The sequence below is a fragment of the Ctenopharyngodon idella genome, chromosome 8, assembly GCF_019924925.1.
Source record: "Ctenopharyngodon idella isolate HZGC_01 chromosome 8, HZGC01, whole genome shotgun sequence".
NCBI classification, from domain to species: domain Eukaryota; kingdom Metazoa; phylum Chordata; class Actinopteri; order Cypriniformes; family Xenocyprididae; genus Ctenopharyngodon; species Ctenopharyngodon idella.
This window is the reverse complement of record NC_067227.1, coordinates 5,634,526-5,655,089: the sequence shown is the minus strand read 5'-3', so window position 1 is coordinate 5,655,089 and position 20,564 is coordinate 5,634,526. Positions and strand designations below refer to the sequence as shown.

Genomic DNA, 20,564 nt, shown 5'->3' with positions numbered 1-20,564 from the left:
CACAACACCTTTCCTTTACAGCCTTTCGTCGCTCTCTGCAGACGGATGAAATTAAATTGTAGGCCTATTATTTATTCATTTATTTAATAATTTTATAATACACTGCCTGGCCAAAAAAAATTGCTGTTTGGATTTAAATAGGCAAATGCTTAAGAGTCTATGACCTGATCATTATTGCAGTGATTATGTTACATGTTTGGCAAGATCTTGACCAAAAATTGATGCAGCTCTTGATGGAAATAACATCACAACATTTATTTCCATCAAGAGGTGCATCAGTTTTTGGTCAAGATTGTGCAAGATGCAAGAGTCGAGCACTCTGTAAAGTCTACTCCAGCAAATCCCAAAGACTTTCAATGAATTTAAGGTCTGGACTGGAGGTGCCAATTCATGTGTGAAAATAATTCTTCATGCTTCCTCCAAACCATTCTTTCACAATTTGAGTCTGATGAATCTTGTCATCCTGGAATATGGCCATGATGTGTCTTCCCACAGAAATGATAAGATACACACTCCATCAATTAGGGTTAGAAGCACAGTTGTCAATCATATAACATGCTAGAAACATAATAATCACTGCAATAATGATCCAATCATAGACACTTAAAGGATTAGTTCACTTTAAAATGAAAATTACCCCAAGCTTTACTCACCCTCAAGCCATCCTAGGTGCATATGACTTTCTTCTTTCAGATGAACACGATCAGAGTTATATTAATAAATACCCTGATGCATCTAAGCTTTATAATGGCAGTGAACGGGTCCAACGAGTATAAAGCTCAAGAAAGTGCATCCATCCAAAGCAAAACGTATTCCACACGGCTTGGGGGGGGTCTGGCGGAAGCTAGATATTTTAGATATCTAGATATTTTACTTCTTGTTAAAATAGGTATATTTTTTCTTACACAAATGCATCTCCTTGCTTCAGAAGGCCTTTATTAACCCCCAGAGCTGTTTGGAGTATGTTTTGCTTTGGATGGATGCACTTTCTTGAGCTTTATACTCGTTGGACCCGTTCACTGCCATTATACTGCCAGCATATTTATTAATATAACTCTGATTGTGTTCATCAGAATGAAGAAAGACATATACACCTAGGATGGCTTGAGTGTGAGTAAAGCTTGGGGTAATTTTAATTTTAAAGTGAACTAATCCTTTAAGCATTTGCCTATTTAAATCCAAACAGTGAATTTTAAGTATAAAGTGTTTATAATATAATATAATATATAATTATAGTCGTGTTGATATGAAATATAACTTTTTAACATGATTTTAAGGCTGCACAAAGTAAATGCTTTTTGCGTTCGGTGTTTTCAGTTTTTCCTTTTTTAAAAAAAAAAAAAAAATTAGAATACATTTTAGTATAAAGGTTTTTGGTGAATCATCATTTGTTCGTGAAAACGTTTGTACACAGATTGACCCAATGAGACCCAATGTGTTCACTGATGTACAGACTCTTACCTCAATAGGAGGAACTTCGATGATTTTAGCCACATTTTGAAGGGAGAGTGGAACATACCACAGCGTTGCCTTGTTGGTCACTTTTTTGGTACCTACAAAAAGCAAAAAAATAATATCAGCATAATCAGAAGTGAATATGAACTCAAAAATCTCTTCAAATTCAGTGCATTTATCACATAAAGAGTAATGTAAAATAAAACAAAGTATAGTAATGGCAAGCAGGGCCGTCAGCTAGAGGGACAAAAGGTGGTGACCTAAAGTAATAATTAACAATTTTTACAACGGAAGTGATTTAATAATTTTCCTATTGTCACTGTGAAGCTGCTGTGAGACAATGTGTATTGTGAAAAGCACTATATAAATGAAGATGACTTGACTTGACGATTCTAGGGGAGCCCGGCTTTCAGGAGGTCCCCACAATAGTAATTGTAACAAGTTTGTTACATCTGAGGTTCTCCAAAAAGCACAGGAGCTGCTGAGAATTTTTTCTAAAAGGTCATAAAAAGATACAGCCACAAAATATATTGGAAAATATTTTCAATCATCGAAAAAGACCATATCTTCCAACAAACTCTTAGGAAACTGATACGTTGAGACCAAGTTTATGGTGTTGTCATGGAGACTTTAGCATCTCATAGTGAAGCTGGTTTGTTCTCTAAAGAGCAAGTGAGGCTATTTTGGGTAGGCTGTTTTTATTAGACATGAGAGAGATTTGCAAGAGGAAAACCATGCGCTTGAGCAGATAAGTACACAATTAAGGCCGTCACACAGAATGGCAAACCATGAATTAATGAAACTATCAATGAGTGTGATAATGACACACCAAAAATAAGGAAATTCTGGATTTAATTTGCATTCTAAAATCTTGAGATTTTGAAAGTTTTGTTTCCTTCAAAGCATGCTGTATAGGAAAAGTAATCCTCACATGTATGAAACAAAAACTTTCTATTGTAAGAAAACAGAATATGTTCTGTATGTATGTATTTCCAATCGTATGTTTACAATTGATAAGGATTTTTTAAATCATTTTACAGAGACAGCACATACAAAGAGCAACTTTAAGTTTTGAGATATTATATAACTGAGCAGAGAAAGATATACAGGTGCTGGTCATATAATTAGAATATCGTGAAAAAGTTCATTTTTTTATTGTAAATTATTTTAAAAAATGAAACTTTCATATATTCTAGATTCCCTACATGTAAAGTAAAACATTTCAAAAGTTTTTTTTTTTTAAATTTGTTGATTAGAGTGTACAGCTCATGAAAGTCCAAAATCCAGTATCTCAAAATATTAGAATATTTACATTTGAGTTTCATTAAATGACCATCCCTACAGTATAAATTCCGGGTATCTTTTGTTCTTTGAAACCACACTAATGGGGAAGACTGCTGACTTGGCAATGGTCCAGGAGACAATCATTGACACCCTCCACAAAGTGAGTAAGTCACAGAAGGTCATTACTGAATGGGGTGGCTGTTTACAGAGTGATGTATCAAAGCATATTAAATGCAAAGTTGACTGGAAGGAAGAAATCGGGTAGGCAAAGGTGCACAAGCAACAGGGATGACCGCAAGCTTGAGAATACTGTCAAGTAAAGCCGATTCAAACACTTGGGAGAGCTTCACAATGAGTAGAATGAAGCCGGAGTCAGCGCATCAAGAGTCACCACACTCAGACATCATCAGGAAAAGGACTACCAAGCCACTTCTGAACCAAAGACAACGTCAGAAGCATCTTACCTGGGCTAAGGAGAAAAAGAACTGGACAGTGAACAGTGGTCGAAAGTCCTCTTTTCAGATAAAAGTAAATTTTGCATTTCATGTTGAAATCATGGTTCCAGAGTCTGAAGGAAGACTGGAGAGGCACAGAATCCAAGCTGCTTGAAGTCTAGTGTGAAGTTTCTGAAGTCAATAATGATTTGGGGGGGCCGTGACGTCTGCTGGTGTTGGTCCATTGTGTTTTATCAAGTGCAAAGTCAATGCAGCCATCTTCAAGGAGATTTTGGAGCACTTTATGCTTCCATCTGCTGACAAGCTTTATGGAGATGCTGATTTCCTTTTCCAGCAGGACTTTAGCACCTGCCCACAGTGCAAAAACCACTTCCAAGTGGTTTGCTGACCATGATATTACTGTGCTTTATTGGCCAGCCAATATGCCTGACCTGAATCTATGGGATATTTTCAAGAGAAAGATGAGAAACAGTCGATCCAACAATATACAGATGATCTGAAGGCTCAGTAGTGCCTCAGCAGTGCCACAGGCTGATCACTTCCATGCCACACTTCACTGATGCAGTAATTTGTGCTAGGAGCAAGTCATTTGCTGTAATATGTCCTGCCGATCAAGTATTGAGTGCACAAAAGAACATACTTTAAAGAACTTGAACTTTTCTGTTTTGCAAATCCATTTTTTGATTGATCTTAGGAAATATTCTAATATTTTGAAATACTGGATTTTGGACTTTCATGAGCTGTACGCTCTAATCATCAAAATTTAAAAAAAAAAACTTTTGAAATGTTTTACTTTACATGTAGGGAATCTAGAATATATGAAAGTTTCATTTTTAAAAAATAATTTATAATAAAAAAATGAACTTTTTGATGATATTCTAATTATATGACCAGCACCTGTATAATGACAATGCCAGGGCTGAAAATTAGCAATTCCTTGACATTTCCTGGTTTGTCATGACTAGGGACCAAGCTGAACAAAACTGGTTTCAATTGATTCTTTAGCATCTAAATGATCTTGATGATAATATCTAATTTGCTGAAACTAAAGATGACACTTTAGGAATACACATTGTATTGTATGTATGCATTTAAAAAAAAAAAAAAAAAAACTTTTAACATTTCTTCTATTATTTTTGTACCCCTAATCAGGCTATGGCAGGGAATCCTCTCAAGTTAGACAGTAAATTTCGAAATAATACTAAGATTCATAATCATTTTGTTTTCTCAGTAATGCCTGGATGCTATAAAAACAATTCCTAATCTTAGACTGTTAGTGGCATGGGGCCGTAGACACTGTCAATTTTGATATCCGATTTTGACAAATGTTGCAAGGTTGCAATACAGAGACTAATATGATGGATAAATGAAAGCTTTTTCTTCTACATTTTATGAACACAAAACAAATAATTTAAGACTGAACTGTACCAATTCAGCAGAAAGATGAGGATTAATTCTGACAGACTGCTTTTGGGAATAGCATTTGCATTTTACACTCTGTTGAAGTCATCCAGACAAGCCGGTTGCTATGACAACCATGCAGGGATTCTGCCGCTACCATGGCGAGAGAATGGCTTCTCTAATTGGTTTCCACAGCAGCTTGTCTAATGGTTCTACACAGCAGGATATTTACATGTTCTCCACAAGCAAAGAATCGTGGGCAAAAAATAGCTCCCTCACTGGACAGATGAAGTCAGATACCATAGTACAAGTATATCATTTTCAATTTTGAATAATATTTTCTTACAGTAAAAGTGTAAAATGTAGATTTCCTATCAGCAACTCAACTCAGAAATATAAAAACAATTAATATAAAAATATCAATCCTCGGCTTCAGAGTAATGACTGTAGCGAGTAGTGTAGCTACCTACTGTAAAGTAGCTTATAGCTTAACATACTTCAAAGTAGCTTCCCCAACATGGATTAGGTTACACCATGAAAGTAATTTTTAAGTTATAGCTTTTTTTAAGGACTGCATGCTTTTAGCTTTTACAGTGTACTGTAGATGGAACTAGTCAAACTCTGATCCTATATTTATCTAACAAATTAGTCTCTTAGCAACAAACATTAATCCATCTAACAACTATTTGGAGAGTGGTGGTTTATATGTTGTTTTACACTGCTACTTCAACTTTATTTCATCTAATTACTAAATGTGCATTTTCTTTGTATGATAAATTCACAGACTATGCTGACTTTAGATATCAAAAAAGTCTGCTTAGAGTAATCTAAATGTTTTTTTAGTGACTTACGTCTACCAGAGTAGATTGGTCTTGATTACTATCTTAGATTTTCCATTACTGCCGGCCAACACTTTAATCACTGGTTTCAGTATGGACCCAGTGGTCAGATACAAGAGAAAAGACATTGTGCAGTACAACTGTGTACAGAACCCTGAGTGATTGCAGGTGTGCTGTACAATTTGTTTAGAGATGGAGTAGCTTTTAGAGATTCTGCCAACCCGTATCCGCCCACCTTTAGCAGCATACCCTCCCACCTACTGAACTTTTCTCAAGTTTAATTTGGATTTTAATCTACATGAAATATCGTGTTATCTGAGGACAGGTGGTTTATGTCTATTATACATTTGATTAAATGAGTTGATAAACAGGTATGTTCTGTATCAGTTTTCTTACGCCCCTGTGTATATAATGCGTATATATATATATATAGGACTGGGATATTATCACACTTTTAACTTTAATGAATATTTACTTTGGGTTGGTTTATTAAGTAAATTTCTGCATTGGTACTTTGGCACAAGTGCTGACAATAAAAAGCTATATCATATTTCAAAGAAAATAGGAATAATTATGAAATTACTCCTAATAAGTCCTCCTTAAGTGGTTAAAAAACACTCTTCATTTAATATAAATGTAAACTATAATACATTTTCATTTAATTGCACATACCATGCAATTAAGTGTCTGAAAAAATACATTGTTTAACTTAAGTATATATTATATCTATGATAAGTATTTTTTTTTAAAAGTATGCTAAAGTATACTGTATTTTTTAAAGGGATATGTAGTTTTACTTTGTTAAAAATGTCAGTTTACATTAGTCTAATTACTATTTGGTTGTTCATTAGACAAATTTGTAGTTAAAGATATATATCTGCAAGTGTATCTACTGTAATAGTACTCATCTAATGAAACACAAAATAAGTAATGGTTATTGTTTAGCATGTTGCTAACCCAAAATGTATGTTTGAAAGTGTATGTGTGAGGTTTATATAGATATACACAGGGGACATATTTGTCTCCAGAAGTAAGCTAAATCAGGCAAAATCTTCCACATCCAGGGACATTGTCATTTGGAAATCCAATTCATAAATGTGTCATTTATTTTTTTTATTATAAAAACATAAATGGATTAGGTGGGTCTTTTAGGAGTATGGTTTGTGTTGGAATTAAAAGTATTTATAATTAGCTTCATTTATAATTAAAAGTGGGAGAATATAAAACATCCAGTATATAATCAAAGTCTATGGTATGTCCTTATTTAGATAAGTAGCTAAGTAAACGTGTGTTTGTTTAATAGAGAGACTGATAGACTGAGAGCAAATGTATTCATTTTAATGTGATTTTGCATTTGTATGAACACGTGTGTAGATGGCAGTGTAGATGGCTGCCCTGCCGATGCAATCATTACGGCCCCTGCGTTCAGAGTAAGGAGACCCCTAAGGAGTGTGAGCAAGACGAGGCTGACAAGATTGGCCCTGACTGTCTCTGTGTGTGTGTATTTAACCCGAGAGAAGAATCACGTGATGGCCTAGCCTGAGATCACACATGTATGTAAACAGACACAAACGCATACCCAGCCTTTAAATGTGTGTCAGACCAGGGAACAAAGGTTTATGGAAAGATTTTTTGCTATAACCTTGCCTCTTTGCTGATTGTTGATGCTATGTAAAGAATGTGTAATGCTCACGTCAATGTATGATACATGTATGGAAAAACCATTGTCTATTTTGCAAAAAGAGAGCGAGATGTTACACTGAGGGCTAGAATTAAACTGCTGACACCAGCTATGATGATAGTTACTGTTGCTATTATGCACTTAGGTGGCAGCAGTTTATTATTAACCATGTTAATGAAGCCAGCCAATAATAGCGCAAAGAGTATATGAATGAGGACATAAAGGAGCAATGATTTCCAGGCCACGGTTCATTTACATTCTTGGATGCATGCATGCATATTTATTGAAAAATACAACTCACATATGTTTTTATCTGTCTATACATGCAGGTACTGCTTTCGGTGGGAAAAGGGCAAAGGTTTTGCTCTACGTTCTGTTTAAATCCTAGAGGAAGACACTGCATTTGCAGAGTAGACTGCTTTCCTATGCAGGTATCGCTCTGCAACTGCCGCCTGTGTTGGTGACGCGTGACGTTAACTTAACATGACAGAAGCACATAAAGTATGCCCCCATTCCACTCGGTTCCCTACGGCTCAGCACGAGCCTTTAAAGGGGCAGCGCTGAGACAGTCTGAGACCACTCGACAGAGCCGCCTTAACACAACACGCTAAGGACAATGACTGGTTAACATGTATAGTGAGTGAAAATTAAACATTGATTGTGTGGACTGGATAAATTATGGAATAAAAGGTATTGTTTGTCAGAGAATTAAAAAGATTTAATGAAACAGTCATTTAAAGGCACAATGTCATTTACGCCACTAGAGGTCGCTTATTCAAAACAAAGGAGTAGCTTGATGATGGCGTGAATGAGCGTGGGTTCATGGGAGTTGTCGTCTTCACCTCCACAGCCAATGGAAAGGAATCTGACGGACTCAGGCAGAAATCATGTTTATGGATGAGCTAATGTATTAAAGTTTTATTAACGTTACTGTGGTATGAAGCATGGCGGACCGAGAGCCGTGGGAGTGGAACAAATCCAGCTGAGTTTTTATTATGTTTATGCTGCAGTCGGCCGCATCTGCTCTTTTCATTGCATATGTGGGGTAACACAGCGCTGTTTTACATGGTTAAAACAATCATATATTTCATTACATTTGAGTGTAATGTTATGTTGTGCATTGGTGGCTGGTATGAGAGACTATGAGAGACACACTGCAGTAATCTAGATCGATATTAGAATATCATATTAATAAAAACTGGATGACTTGTGTTGCTAAATGACATGCAATTAATTTTAAAATATATTGTATGATGGAGAAAGCTCTCTCTGATTATGCTATGTTAGCCACTTGACAAAATAGTGTTCTCACTGAGGCATGGTGAAACATGGTACTCACGATAAATCAAGAAAACAAGCGATTCAAACAATAAGACTAAACGTGTTAAGCTATATAACAATGATTAGTTATCTGTCAATAAAAGTTGCTCACCTGTCTAATAAAACACATAATATAATAAAGCATCTGTGACCATGGTTTTCAAGGTTTCTAAGAAAGTAAAACTGGAAATCGAAGGTAAAGCGGATATGAAGTCATTGACAAGCGACAAAATGACACGGTCCGTGTCCTGGTTAAAATTGCTGATTTCTCTGGATTTAAAGGATTAGTTCACCCAAAAATGAAAATTCTGTCATTAATTACTCACCCTCATGTCGTTCCACACCCGTAAGACCTTCGTTCATCTTCGAAACACAAATGAAGATATTTTTGATAAAATCCGATGGCTCAGTGAGGCCTGCATTCACAGCAAGTTAATTTACACATTCAAATGCCCAGAAAGGTACTAAAGATATATTTAAAACAGTTCATGTGACTGCAGTGGTTCAACCTTAATGTTATGAACGAACGAGAATACTTTGCGCCAAAAAAACAAAATAACAACTTTATTCAACAATATCTAGTGATGGGCGATTTCAAAACACTGCTTCATGAAGCTTCAAAGCTTTACGAATCTTTTGTTTCGAATCAGTAGTTCAGAGCGCCAAAATCACGTGATTTCAGTAAACAAGACTTCGTTACGTCATAAGTGTTTTGAAATTTCAATGGTTCACATGGCTTTGGCAGTTTGATACACGCTCCGAACCACTGATTCGAAACAAAAGATTCATAAAGCTTTGAAGCTTCATGAAGCAATGTTTTGAAATCGCCAATGTTGAATAAAGTCGTTATTTTGTTTTTGGCACACAAAAAGTATTCTCGTAGCTTCATAACATTAAGGTTAAACCACTGTAGTCACATGAACTGTTTTAAATATAACTTTAGTACCTTTCTGGGCATTTGAAAGTGTAAATTAACTTGCTGTCAATGCAGGCCTCACTGAGCCTCTAACCCTATTTTATCAAAAATATCTTAATTTGTGTTCCGAAGATGAACGAAGGTCTTACGGGTGTGGAACGATATGAGGATGAGTAATTAATGTCAGAACTTTCATTTTTGAGTGAACTAACCCTTTAAACATTGTTGGAAATGTTTGGGATAACGTAAGCACGCAAGTCAACAAAATATATAATATAGTTCTAGTGGTTTTTGGATACTTTAATCTAAATATCTTACATATTGTGCCTTCAAGAGTAACTTTAACAGCATAACTTCTCTCGATACACACTGCATTATATATAGGTCTTAATGTAATATAATGCATTAATAATGCTTATAATGCACTTAATAATCAGTTCTTCTACAGAAGTACTTATAACTTATAACTTACTTATAACTGTTGTTACAATTAAATTATTTTTGAACAGATATAATGCATTACAATGTGTAAAGGCATAATGAATTAAGGTGCTATAAATATTCAGTGAAGTGTTACTACTTTATCCAACCTTACCTATAGATATGCTCACGTTAAGTGGTATGTTTTAAATGGCAAATCTGAACTGCTTGATTGTAATATCGTTGAAAAATGTAAACTATATTATTGCCCAGCTATATATTAAAAGTTGGATGTATAGTACATTCTACTTGCATACATACTATATACTGACATAAAGTAATATATACTATATAGCAAATCTCAACTAGGTGGGCAAATTCTCATTACCATAATGGTGTTTTATTTTAAATAGTAAATAGTAAATAATTTTAATGCTATTTTTCCTATTAGATTTTTTGATTGTTGTATTACAGTTACATCCACTTACATCAAGAGGCATTGCAAAAGTTGTGAAATTTATTTATTTATTTGCATTTGTAGTGAGAGGTGTTTTTGTTGTTGTTGTTGTTGTTTTGGTAATAAGAATTTTTGGGGGAATTCACATAAATCACTAAGTATTGTCACAGTAAAATGTTCGTAAAATTAGGTTTCATTGAAATTCTTCAATAGTTTCTTGTTTCTTTCTTTTGATTTCAGAAATATGAAATATGACCCAGACATTTTCTTTTACTGGTTTTGTTCAAATCATTGCAAGTGATCAAATGTGGCCACTCCTAAGCGGAGGGAGCCCAGAGGTGTCTTTATTTGTAGCGGCTTCTGCAGTCACTTCCTCCACTACTACTGACTAGGTACTTCGCCCACGCCAAGCTGGATCGCTTTTTGCCACATGACAACCCTGTTGCTGTGGTAACAACATGTGCCTTGGGGATAGCGCCTTTGTTTTAGCTGTACGTTTTTTCTTCTCTTATTTTTTTGTTTGTCTTTCCATTACTATCCATCAAATTAACAAATTTCAAGGAGATCATGTCAGTTTTCTATGATAAAGAATTATATTTATCTATGTCTAAAGTTAGCATCACATTATATTCAGATTAGTTAAAGCATTTATTGAGCTATAGCTCCCTCTTGAGTTGAGGTCAGAGAAAGAGGAATTATCTAGCATCAGCTTTTGCAATATTTGTTTAAATAAATACTGATAAACTATGTTACTCATATGAATATGGCAAAGCACTCAGTATTTCTAACAGTAGGGTGTTTGGCCCTTTTGAAATTAGCTATAAATTGCTACTTTTGAAGTCAACATGAAACGGCATTTGCAGCTCATTTTACTTATATAATGACATAGGCTGGGCTGACTGGTGTTTGGCAGTGTCTCAAACCAAACTGAACTTTGACACAGAACTCTTGAATAATAAAACCTAACCTTTAACCCAGAAAAATGAATGTACACGATGACAGAACACCTATTTTAATCAGCTTCAATGGAATCTCAATTATTCATGTAAGCTGATGCCATCTTTAGATGAATTTAGTCCATGTACAATGTAGATGTTATCATACAGTTATCATTATAAACAAAATTCCTTACATTTTGTGTCTGTATCTTTTAAGGTTTTAAGGTTTTTAGTCTTGTGTACTTGTTTAGTTTAATCTATTGTAATTTGTTACATTAACTGTAATTTCGAGGACTACATACTTATTATTACGTAAAATAAATAAATATATAAAATACATAAATACACACATAAATATGTAAAAATATCAAGAGGCTGACATTACAGGCTGCTTAAACACAATATTTTCAAGACGCTCAGAGATACAGTATTTACACTTTTCTTAATGATTAAATTAATAGATGTGAAGATGCATCACGTCAGGTTTTATGTAAATCATATGCCACGATTTTTGTTTGATTATGCAATAACTCAGTGAGCTAAGAGGGCTGTGGCGCAGGGGAGTATTTTTAATGAATAACTTTGTGTGGTCCACACATAAATCAATAACATGATTTCTAAAGACTTAAAATATAGCGCATATACTATATAGAATACTATTATTAGACTTTTTTGATCTTTTTGTTATTTTTAGAGCTTGACAGCCTGTGTTCACTATATACTTTCAATGTATGTAACTTGTACATACATTTTGTTCCACAACAAGAGCTTTAGTAAAATGACAGAACTTTCATCTTTGTGTGAACCTTTCCATTAAGCAATCCTTTATGACCTTTTACTGACCTGTGACTATGTTCTCTGAGAGAACATTGATCTGCACCTCGACTGAGTGTTTGGAGGTGTAGGTAATCTCAGCACTGACATGGGCTACTTCACCGATGAACATTGGGTACAGGAAGTCTGTGCGCTCCACCCGGGCCAAAGCAGCTACACAGCGATCCTATTTGCCAAAGGAAAATGTTATTCATTTGCACTTTACTAGTATACCAGGATTCTACAACTCAGTGTCTGCATCAATAGATACATTTAAACTGTGTGTACATTGTGCTACATATATTTAGTGCCCTCTACTGGCTACAGCAGACAATGGCCATTTTCAAGCAGAAGGCTTGAATCAGGGCCAAAAAAAAAAAAATGTATCACATTTTATAGATTTTTAAAGGTTTAAGTATATATATAAGCATTTATTCTAAAATGATGTATAAATACTTTACAGTGTAAATAATATACATTTTTTCACATTACAGTAATGAGAAAGATATTGTTTTGCATTAACCCTCACGCACGGTTCGATTTCTATGGTCCGGGTCAAATTGACCCTAACTGGATTCAATACAATTCCCCAAAAAAAAAAAAATAAAAAAAAAAATATCACACTAAAAAAAAAAAAAAAAAAAAAAAAAACACACAATCGTGTACAAATAATTAACTTTTAATATCAATAGTTTTCACACATTAAAAAGAATAAATACCTGAATTTATGATTTATAAATATGTTTTTAACCACTATTTTTTAGACTGCCCCTCCCCCCATCCACGGGACATTTACCATTATACATTTATAACAATAATATCTTAATCTAAACCTAAGGTAATCTTGACAAACTATATATCATTTGAAAGCTTTCAGACTCTAGTTTTTATATTTGGTGAGTGATTTTCAAAAGAAATGACAGAGCAATAGATAAATAGCGATAGATTCTTCATTTGTGACGTGGTGCCAAACTATAACACACGCTCTGATTCTTTCCGTATGTTTTTTATATGTGTTTTATGGATTGAATTCAAATCAAATATTAACATTTCTGCCCAAACTTCTTCTGAATATTATGTCTACTTCATAAATATTTTGAAAAGTATGGAAAAATATGGTTCAGATCACTCAAACCATATATGGAAATCAAAGAGTCCTTATATGGTCACCGGTGGAGTCTGGATGTCATCTAGTGAAAAAGTTTGGACACAAAAAACCTTACTGAAAATTCTTTTTTTGAGATATCAACCTAAAATTTGGCACAGAACTTGTTCAGATATTTAACTTTGATTTTCTTGAAGTTTTAGAATTGAAAATGTTTTGTAAAATATATATTTTATATAAAATATAAAATATATATATATATTACATTTTCATAAAGTTCTATAACTTTTTTTTAAACTTTACTTTTACAACTTTTTTTACTTCTACAATAATCTGTGAAGTGTTCCCTTTAAAAAGATACCAAACTTAAGTCTGCTCTGAAGTATTTTGAACTATGCTCAAAAAGTGGGACAGACAATTAACAGGTAAAACAACTTTATATTTTCACAAACTTTGAAAAAAAAAAAAAAAAAAAAGTTGTTAAACCCAGCAAGACACTGGCACTTCAGGACTAGAGTTGAAGAGCTCTGACATACAAAACAGAAGCGTTTTGTATTTTGGGTCTGTCGCTTTTGAATGGCTGTCTATATGGGTCAAATTGACCCACGAACAGTAAGAATGTATAAAATTTCTGTATGCACATTTCACAACACATCATCGTGTTGAAACTTTTAATGCATGTTCATGACCCTAAATGAGAAAAAGTCACAAAATTTCAAGAAAAACAATGTAGGTTAGACAGTATTTCAGATAGACTGAAAAAAAAAAGAAAAAGAAATGATAGCTCATTTTTACCATATGTGGCAGACAAAATATTTTTTTGTATTAAAATAAGAGGAAAAGCTCCTTTTTTTTAGCTTCATAGGGTAGTAAAAAACTAAAACAACAAAATATAACCAAGAAATGTTATTGTTTTGAGTCTGTACAGTTGCCTTAGAGCATTAAAATATGCAGGTCAAATCGACCCAAGAACATCACCAACGTAACCAAAATTTTGTGTGCATATGTCAAAACACATCAGTGTGTTGAAACTTTGCATGCATGTTCATGACCTTACATGAGAAAAAGTAGCAAAATTTCAAGAAAAAAAAAAAACATAGGTTAACTGATGTTTCCGACAACTCAAAAATCAAAACGGGTCAATTTGACCCGCAACAGTACATGAGGGTTAATGTAATGAGAATCTATGGTAAAAGGCGAATTAATAATCTAAATGATCCTAAAATGGCCATAGTTGATATGGCAGTAAAATATGACAACTCATTTCTTGACAGGCTTTGTGCGTTTCATATCACTTATCAAAACAATCAGAATGTTCATCAGTTACATCTTTACTATGCTCATCTGTTCTAGAAAAGCACAAAATACACCACACTTTATATATAAAAAAGATGGTGGTTCCAATGTTGAAAGCCTTGCATTGAACATTGTTCATATAACTGTAAGACTAAAGAGTATCAGGAAGAGGAACTCACCCCAGTTTGAGTATTGCAGTGGCGTGTGCCAATGATGCAACCTGCTTCCTCAATCATCTTCAGGATAGTGCCACCATGAACATTACCAACAATGTTGGCATCATCAGGACGCATGATCCTGAAAGATTAAAAAAAAAAAAAAAAAAAAAAAACATTTATACCCCCAGTTTCACAGACAAGGCTTAAACCTAGTCCCAGACTAAAACGATGCATGTTTGAGCCATTTAAACTGAAAGCAACTTGCAGTGACATATCTTAAAATATACCAGTGCCATTGTTTTGTTTCAAGATGCACAACAATAATGGGGTTTTTTTTCTAGGGCACGTTTATAAAAGCTACTTAAATGTCTTAATTGAACAAAGGCCTACTACTGGCTTAATCTAAGCCCTGTCTGTGAAACCAGGCCATAATTTCTAGGTTTTAGGGATGCAAAATTTATTGATTACCATATTTAGTATTGGCCACAGAGACACTTTTTTGACTTAGCTTTCTTTCTGATATTAAATTACTGTAACAATTCAAGTGCTCATAAATTTTATTCAGTAAATACATTTGACAATATTATAAAATTACATTATTGTGTTATATCTTCTGCAGCACAAATGTAAACAGGAAGGAAGTTTGATATACAAAGATCACACTGACTCAATTCCCAGGCTTCAAGACTCTTATAATTCATTCATATATGACTACAAGCATTACTAGTCAATAATTATATTTATATTACAACCCAAATTCCAGAAATGTTGGGACATTTTTTAAATTTTAATAAACTAAAAGACTTTCAAATCACATGAGCCAATATTTTATTCACAATAGAACATAGATAACATAAATGTTTAAACTGAGAAATTTTACACTTTTATCCACTAAATGAGCTCATTTCAAATTTGATGCCTGCAACAGGTCTCAAAAAAGTTGGGATGGGGGCAACAAATGGCTGAAAAAGCAAGAAATTTTGAAAAGATTCAGCTGGGAGAACATCTAGTAACTTAACTGCAAGTTAATTGTAGTTAATTGCATACTGTATGGGCAGCTTGCATGTTTTGGAAGGCACTATGAATGCTGAAAGGCATATAAAGGTTTTAGAGCAACATATGCTCCCCTCCAGACGATGTCTATTTCAGGGAAGGCCTTGTGTATTTCAGCAGGACAATGCAAAACCACATACTGCAGCTATTACAACAGCATGGCTTCGTCCTAGAAAAGTCCGGGTGCTGAATTGGCCTGCCTGCAGTTCAGATCTTTCACCTATAGAGAACTTTTGGCACATCATTAAATGAAAAATACGTCAAAGATGACCATGAACTCTTCAGCAGCTAGAAACTTATATCAGGCAAGAACGGGACCAAATTCCAATACCAAAACTCCAGAAACTCATAACCTCGATGCCCAGATGTCTTCAAACTGTTTTGAAAAGAAGAGGAGATGCTACACCATGGTAAACATGCCCCCGTCCCAATTATTTTGAGACCTGTAGCAGGCATCAAATTTGAAATTAGCTCATTTTGTGCATAAAATTGTAACATTTCTCAGTTTAAACATTTGTTATGTTATCTATGTTCTTTTGTGAATAAAATATTGGCTCATGTGATTTTAAAGTCTTTTAGTTTTCATTGTATTCAAAAAAACGTCCCAACATTTCTGGAATTCGGGTTGTATTTCCTGTCCCAACAGTGCTGATATTATCTAGCAGTATTTAAACCTGCTGTTTACATCACTCTGCTTTTCTGTGTTTGTGCATTCCAAACTGTCCAAACAGATGCAACATTTCTATATATTTTATACATTCTTAGGAGTGATTATATATTTATAACCACTCTAAAAATCGATTGTCACACAAGAGTGTATTGGTTGCATCATAAAAGAAAGAAGGGAAAAAAAGCATTCAAGAACAAATTACAACATACGGTGAAACAAAAACAGACGTGATTACATCCACAACCAGTTTGGGGAGAAATTCTGCCAAGTCATATTATGCCAAAACATTTCTTGTCGTATTAAACTACTTATAAACTTCCATGAAACAACAAACTCAAGTTATGACAAGTTCGCTGAATTATTTTGTTGAACATAAAAATCCACATCAAACACAATATTACAAACACACAAACCTTAACGTCTGGAAGAATATGAAGGTGTGTCTATGTCTGAAACAATATAAATTAGTGTGTGTGTGTGTGTGTGTGTCTGTTTAGAAGAGTATGATGATGTGTGTCTGTTAGTTAACTCTACCTGCTGAGCTCATAAAGAGAAGCCATGACTTCTTAAAAGTTAGACGAGAGAGACTTGAGAAGTTCCCAACACAACAGTGACTTTCAGTGACAGTAGCATTCTTTCATTCATTTCCTCCATCACATCAAATCATTCATGACATCATATTCTTCTTCACCACTAGTGTCATGTGTTTCACTGACTCAGACTCCACCCACCACCTTCATTCAAATTCTGTGGGTCTTCAGTCAATTCACTAGCAATGACACATTCACAGTTTTGTCCTGAATATTTAAAGCTCTAGAACACACTAGATGTTAACTGAAATGAAAAGAACTAATATTCTAAAACTTGTTACTTAAAATTGTTCAACTGCTAGTTATGATTCTAAATTTCAATACTGTTGTAAAATAAAGACATTCCTGTGATGACACATTCTATATTTATGTGCAAAGCTGCTATATTGTTTAGCAACTGCAGACAGTCTACATTTCTGATAATAAAACATATTACTTGGTGCAAGAATTATTTATTCTGATTATTATTCATAATAATTAATAACTGTTTATTAAACATCTGTGTCTTGTATCAGATTGTTAATCCCACTGATGTATAAAAGTAATAAATACCTCAAATCAGTGTTTTTACCATGGGTAAAATGATTAAATGTTAAAGTATTCCGTTTCAATAGAACTTGACACACAAAAAAATTCAAAATATAGTTCTGAAGTACAGAAATAAAGTATTTAAGTTATTTACACAGATGAAGAAATACTACCACGATGAAATAATATTTTGTAATTTAGAAAATGTCATTATTTTTGTTTGCATTAAAGTAAAAAAGAAGGTGCTCCACTGTCATGAAAATGTCACAATGCAAAAAAAAAAATAAAAATCTAACAATTGAACTAACAGACATGGAAATTTTAGAGAAAGAGACCCACTTTGATTCAAAGCACACTTCCAACTAGTGAAGCAACGAACAGTTGAGCTCAAAATCTTTTGCTTACTGCAATATTTAATGTGTACATGCCAACCATCATAACAACAGGTACAGGATTTCCCAAAGTAACCACAAGAATGAGAAAGCTCAGAATTATGTCGTCTGATTCCATCAATCCATGAGTTTATCATTAACAGGAAAAACAAGATCTTTGGTTCCTTTACCCATTCATTACACTCAATTTTACTTGGAAAAAAAATAATAATAATGTATATATATATATATATATATATATATATATATATATATATGATCCGTCTTAATGAAAACTCTTAACTACATTAGTTATAGTAAAAAACTTGTTTGCATTCAGTTTGCAATGCTTTAGTTCACTAAAATAGCTAAACAGAGATAGTATATAACATGTAATTTGGTTCAAGGTGTTTTTCCCCATCACTGATACTTTAAATTGCGTCTCGCGAAACAAAAAGCACAACAACAAAGATCCTACCTGGGAATATGAGGATAATGATGAAAGCATCTGATCTCTCTCAGAAACAAGATGCTATTCTCAATAAAATGTAGCATATTGCCTTTTTTGCAACTACGCAGCAACAAAATGACCCAATTTGTTAAGCACAAAATGGATCTAACCACACTAAGTGATTCACCCTGGCTGCTAAGTAAATTTGGTTACCTCTGAGTAAATGTGGTATCTGCGCAACATTTTCATGTGAATATAATGTGTGCGGTTACTATGTGATCTAGCAAAATGCAATGTGAAGGAAAATGCAATTCATTATAAACCATTAAAATAAATGTCACACACAATTATGATTATTTATTCTGTAGGCTTATTAATATGGAAATATAAATTAAAATACATATTAGGAACACAATTCGGGGGGGGGGGTTAAAGAGTTAGTTCACACAAAAATTAAAATTATGTTATCATTTACTCATCCTCATGTCGTTCCAAACCCGTAATTGTTTTGTTTATCTTTAAAACACATATGAAGAAATTTTTTATGAAATCTGAGAGGTTTCTGTCCCTCCATTTACAGTTCAAACAACTACCACTTTGACACTTCAAAAAGTTCATAAAGAGATCGTTAAAAATAATCAATATGAATTGAGTGGCTTAATCCAAATTTTTGGAAGAGAATTTTCACTTTATATGATAAACATATTGAATTTAGGCCTTTATTCACATATAAACTTTGATCAATGCACACATTAGTTAAACAAAAAGCTTAAAATTAAAGGAAGCTCAAGCATGCTTGCTTGACATGTGAGAACCAATGAGGTTCATTCTCATGTGTTACGCAGCACGTTTGAGCTTCCATAAGAACCAGTGAGGTTTGTTCTTACGCACCAAGCAAGTACGGTTGAGCTTCTGTTGATGTTTGCACGCTGATCAATGTTTATATGTGAATAAAGGCCTAAATTGAACCTGCTCATCATATAAAGCGATTGTGTATCTATCTTCAGAAAATTTGGACTAAACTGCTCAATTCATATGGATTAGTTTTACGATCTCTTTGTGAAGCAAAAAAGTGGTAGTTTTAAGGACTGTCAATTGCTGTGTTGTGTCTAAGTCTGTACCCCCTATGTTTCCTTCCTAATCCTAAACCTACCCGTAACCCTAAGGAAAACATAGGGGGAACAGACTTTGATATAAGAGAGGGACAGATGTACGAAAGTCCTACGGGTTTGGGATGAAACGAGGGTGTCATTGATTACTTTTTTTTTTTCCATTTTTGGGTGAACTACCTAACACTTTAATGCACCAGTATACTGAAACATCCAGCAATTGAGGTCTATAACAGGTTCTCGTCGTGAAATGCATCCACTGGCAAAGCAAAAACTATTTACAGTGACTTATAGAGGGAGGACAAAACTTGCTAATGCACTCTGAAACTACAGAATTATCCTTGAGTCTAAAAGCTTTCTTTCACCAAATAAGGACAAACATTGGTAGTTCAAATGATTAATCAAACTGAAGCCGGACAACTATTTGAGTCAGATGTGACGACGTGGAAACGTTAACAATTCAATGCCTATAAAAGTATCAGTGTCATTGTTACTGTCCAGAAGTGCAGCACTAGTTGGTGTTGTTGTCACATGATACCTGTTCATTTTCTCAGCGTAGATCAGAATTAACCAATCACAGTCGTTTGGATTAGACTTATGTTATAGCGATTACCAACGCGGAATTTCATCTGTAAATCAGGTTTGGAATAAACAGAATTAGACGATTATTCGTTTTAGCATTAGAATGTTTCCAGTAAGACAAAAAAAAAACTATCGGAGAACAAACCTCGATGTAGAATTCAGCTTTCTGGCCCCCCCAGTTTTGTTTCCACAGATGGTGGAAGAGTTGGTTCTGTCTCAGCACCATTAGCTATTGACATGTAGATTGGCAAATTCACACAAACACATCAGTCAAATAAGTGAGCGTGACAACAAATACCGACACCCCGTCAAAATCTCATAAAATTTGCACGTGGCTGACTCAATTGTGCATCGGCGCGTACGCAGGCTGTACCTCTTACAAGCACGAGAGGGCAGTAGCTACGCTTGAGCGTCGAATGACAAGAGAAGTATTCTGTAACACTGCGCTAGTCGGCTATCCATGGACAGGCTTTTTAAACATTTAATCCTGATTACTGAAACAAAGGGATAAACACATGAGCGCCAAAATTTATGCTAAGAAAATATCACGCATAACAGCCATTTTGATTTCATTTCTACTTTCTATGCACCAGTTTATTTCGCGATCCGCTTCTAGAACTATCATCATACCTTAATCTAACATAACCACGCTATTTAAGTCCCGTACATCTC

General features: G+C 34.2%; 1 protein-coding gene across 6 annotated transcripts in view; it reads right to left on the bottom strand.

Moving 5' to 3' along the window:
• The window catches only part of acot7 (acyl-CoA thioesterase 7), an 89,635-nt gene that overhangs the window by 68,466 nt on the left and 605 nt on the right, over positions 1-20,564 (bottom strand). For 3 of the 6 annotated variants that reach the window (XM_051903497.1, XM_051903503.1, XM_051903498.1), the window contains exons 2-4: positions 14,560-14,677; positions 12,010-12,166; positions 1,462-1,553 (exon numbers count right to left, since the gene is read on the bottom strand). In XM_051903497.1, the coding sequence (XP_051759457.1) occupies positions 1,462-1,553; positions 12,010-12,166; positions 14,560-14,677 (367 nt within the window). Of the gene's footprint in view, positions 1-1,461; positions 1,554-12,009; positions 12,167-14,559; positions 14,678-16,795; positions 16,966-19,848; positions 19,940-20,037; positions 20,255-20,564 lie in introns of those variants that run through there. The other 3 variants (XM_051903499.1, XM_051903500.1, XM_051903502.1) reach the window with 2 other exon arrangements.